This window comes from Hippocampus comes, unplaced genomic scaffold (genome assembly GCF_001891065.2).
Source record: "Hippocampus comes isolate QL1 unplaced genomic scaffold, H_comes_QL1_v1.1 scaffold3020, whole genome shotgun sequence".
NCBI classification, from domain to species: domain Eukaryota; kingdom Metazoa; phylum Chordata; class Actinopteri; order Syngnathiformes; family Syngnathidae; genus Hippocampus; species Hippocampus comes.
The window spans coordinates 1-3,266 of NW_017805364.1; the positions used below are offsets into that span (position 1 = coordinate 1).

Consider the following 3,266-nt stretch of genomic DNA (forward strand, 5'->3'; position numbering starts at 1 on the left):
GCACCAACTAATGCAACTAGTTTGAAAGCCATTGTACAACTAGTAAAGTGCAATAAAGAAACACTAAATATTTTCACCCGGGTTTGTTTTTATGAGTGTACTTTATTGGGTATACTGGCACAGTTGAATGAGAGCCAATTAACGAAGTAACAAACATGCACAGTCTTCTATTACCACTCTCAGGTGTTCATTCAAGCAATTTGTTGACTGTGGTTGTAGTTTAAGTAGTGTGGAGCTACACAACTTTTGGGTGGGCGGCCACCAGCGTGCTCCTGCAGATTATGAATTGAGGATTACAAATTGGTTTGATTGAAAATAACAGACTCATTATGGCTGGTACACATTGTGGTTGTGGGCATGAACACCAGCAGCATAATTATTGCGCCGCTGTAATACATAATCTCCACTGTAATACATTTCTAATTAATACAAGTCCGAAATGACCGACTTGGTACTCAGAACATACATAAATCCTAGCTAAAAATCCCGACTGAGGACCCTACAATGCTTAGCTCCAATGAGAGGAAGATTCCAGGGGCTGCATGGATGTCAAAGAGAACATGGTTGAGGTCAGGTTGCTCCTCATGTGGCTGTACCATTCTTCATGCTGCTGCTGAGAGGTCGCCTGCGCCGTGATGGGGGGACACGGATACGGGCTGACCGGACCTTGGGAATGGTGGGGGTACACTCTGGTAGGCAGCACCGCAGCAACGTGGGGAATGTGGGCCAGGGGCTGGCCGTAGTACTGCCGGGCCATGGATGGTGTGACGTGCATGCTGCCCAGTAGTGCTCTGTGGCCCGACATCACACCCAGTGGGTGCACTTTTTGGGAAACCCGCTCGTGCTTGCGCTGTTTGGCTCTTCTGTTCTGAAACCACACCTGTTGACGCGTTGACAAGACATTGATGGATTAGCAGACAAGAGGCAATAACAACTAAATGGAAACATGTTATCATACATCCATCTTCTTTAAATGAACCGTGAAGAACAAAAATAAAAGAAATTTAAGTTGGAACAACTTTAAAATATAAATGACTAACATTTATGGCAGCAATGTTAGTTATTTAGTTAGTTAGTTCTTTAACATCCTGTCTTTTTGTTTCATGAAAATGAACTGAAATGCGAGAGTTTGTTGCCTTGAAATTTTGGTTTCACCCAACATTTTTTTAACAGTGTATGTTTTCAATTCTGCTTCAGAAAAACAAAACAAAGCGTAAAGACAAACCATTTGGAAAGATTACACCCACTTAAAATCTAAATTGCTAATGCGATTAAAAAAAGAGAGGACCAATGACTTTCACTTTCCGGTGAGATCCAGCACCAGTATACTTGCCTGCCAGATGACAGCAGGCATCCCTCAAAGCATTGGTAGCGGCAAATCTGAGGCACTGTCGTTGATTATCATGATAATGAAAGCAAGACTCACCGTTTTCCTAGCAGTTTATGGGGTAGGATAATGGCTGGCTCACTTGCATGAGCTAGGTCAGCCCAAAATAAAAACAAACTGGTTTCCGAAATAGTGTGTCGAGTATGCTTTAGTCATTGATCCTGATTCAACCATGCTACGGACATGTCAGACACTGTGAATAAAAATGAACAATGTCTTTTTGAAGTCTTCATCAGAATCCAGAAAGCATTGTATAATGCGATTATGTTATGTTATTATGACTTCAAGATGGTGCCGCGAGAGTGGCTGCCTTTACAGCCTCTCCTATACTTTTTGTTCTTCTACTTTCTTTCTTTTATAACTTTGCTGGTGTAAATTGGGAATTTTTCCATTGTGAGACGAATAAAGGTCTTCTTATTCTTATTCTTACTAAGTGACGATAGAAGGAAGTGACTATTGTACCCAGTTATAACTCTGGGCTGCTGACAGTGTCCCACCAGATTTCCTTAGTCTCTGATATATTTTATATCAAATTCTGAGAAAACATATGTGTCCAAACGTAATGTATCCTACTTAGAATACTTGTGACTGTAAGATAAATTTGTGTTATGCTAGCAGCCAAAGCTTGATGTGCCATTGCACATTTCTCTTTCATTGACCAATGGCAAAGTGAGATAGACACATCAACGTAGAACCTCACGCACACCAAAACCAAATTTGGTGTCGTAAATTCTGCAAGTCGACTTTAGTCTGTAGACCCTCATGTAGCGTGTACCTGGATGCGAGCCTCATTGAGCTTTGTGATTCGGGCCAGCTCCTCTCTATAGTAGATGTCAGGATACTGGTTCTGTCCGAAGGCCATCTCCAGATGTTCTAGCTGCTTGTGGCTGAAGGTGGTGCGGAGGCGTCTTCTCACCGGAGACTGAAAAGCTCGGCTCCGTCGGCCAACAGTCACAGCCGCAGAGGTCTCACTCAATGACCCCTTGCTCAACGGATCTCCAATATCTGCTTTCAGGGTGAACAAAGAGGGTGAGGTTTTGCACCTTTACTTGTACTTCAAGACAATTCTTCATCTCCTGTTTCGTGATTTCTTTGCCTTCCTCAGGTTGGGATCACGCGAAAAGCATGACTTAACTTGTTAGCTCACTGATGACTTTTTTGATAAAAGAGGGATTACCCAGACTTCATGGTTCCCACTGCCATGAAGCAACATGAGAGCCAGAGAGCTTTTGCAGCCAAACACAAGCTCGTGAGAAAAGATACCAGAAACGGAGGGATTTGATGCAGATTATTACCACAACTACCAGCGAAAGGACTAATTTGCCAGAGTGGGAAACTGAGCTAACCTTGCCCTGTCAAAAAGGCCAGTTTCAATAATCTTATGTTTCTCTGCTTCGAACCATTCACAGCAGAAGTACACAGGTAACACCGGGCTCATTATTTATTACACATCATTATTATTATAACCTGGGAAAATCGTAATTTTTACAAACAATACGTAGGTGAGCAATGCAAGTTGTGCAAGGAATTGACATGGATGTCACTATTTTACACACAATCTATATTTAAAAATAAAAACATAGTGCAACCTAAATTAGACAAAAATACGCTCAATATGATACACCTTCAACTACAGGTATCAAAAACACATATGACAAGGGTTAAAGTCCTTATAAATTTATTAATTAAATTTCCTGCCACTGGTTGTTTGTATTTCATTCTATTTATGAAAGAATGAAGGGAACACTTGGAGTTACATTGTGCTGTTTAAGCGTACCCTTTATATATATTTAGTATATATATTTATCCATCAGCATGTCAAGTAACAGTGTACGTACTACATGCTCCAAATGTACATATATATATATATATATATATG

General features: G+C 41.0%; 1 protein-coding gene across 1 annotated transcript; it reads right to left on the minus strand.

Moving 5' to 3' along the window:
* Positions 1 to 82: 82 nt before the first annotated feature.
* LOC109517020 (paired mesoderm homeobox protein 2-like) lies at positions 83 to 2,575 on the minus strand. Its single transcript, XM_019871900.1, has 3 exons — positions 2,565 to 2,575; positions 2,163 to 2,430; positions 83 to 880 (listed from the first exon to the last, which is right to left on the minus strand). The coding sequence occupies exons 1-3, from the start codon at positions 2,573 to 2,575 to the stop codon at positions 509 to 511; spliced, it is 651 nt and encodes a 216-aa protein (XP_019727459.1). The 3' UTR covers positions 83 to 508.
* Positions 2,576 to 3,266: the final 691 nt, after the last annotated feature.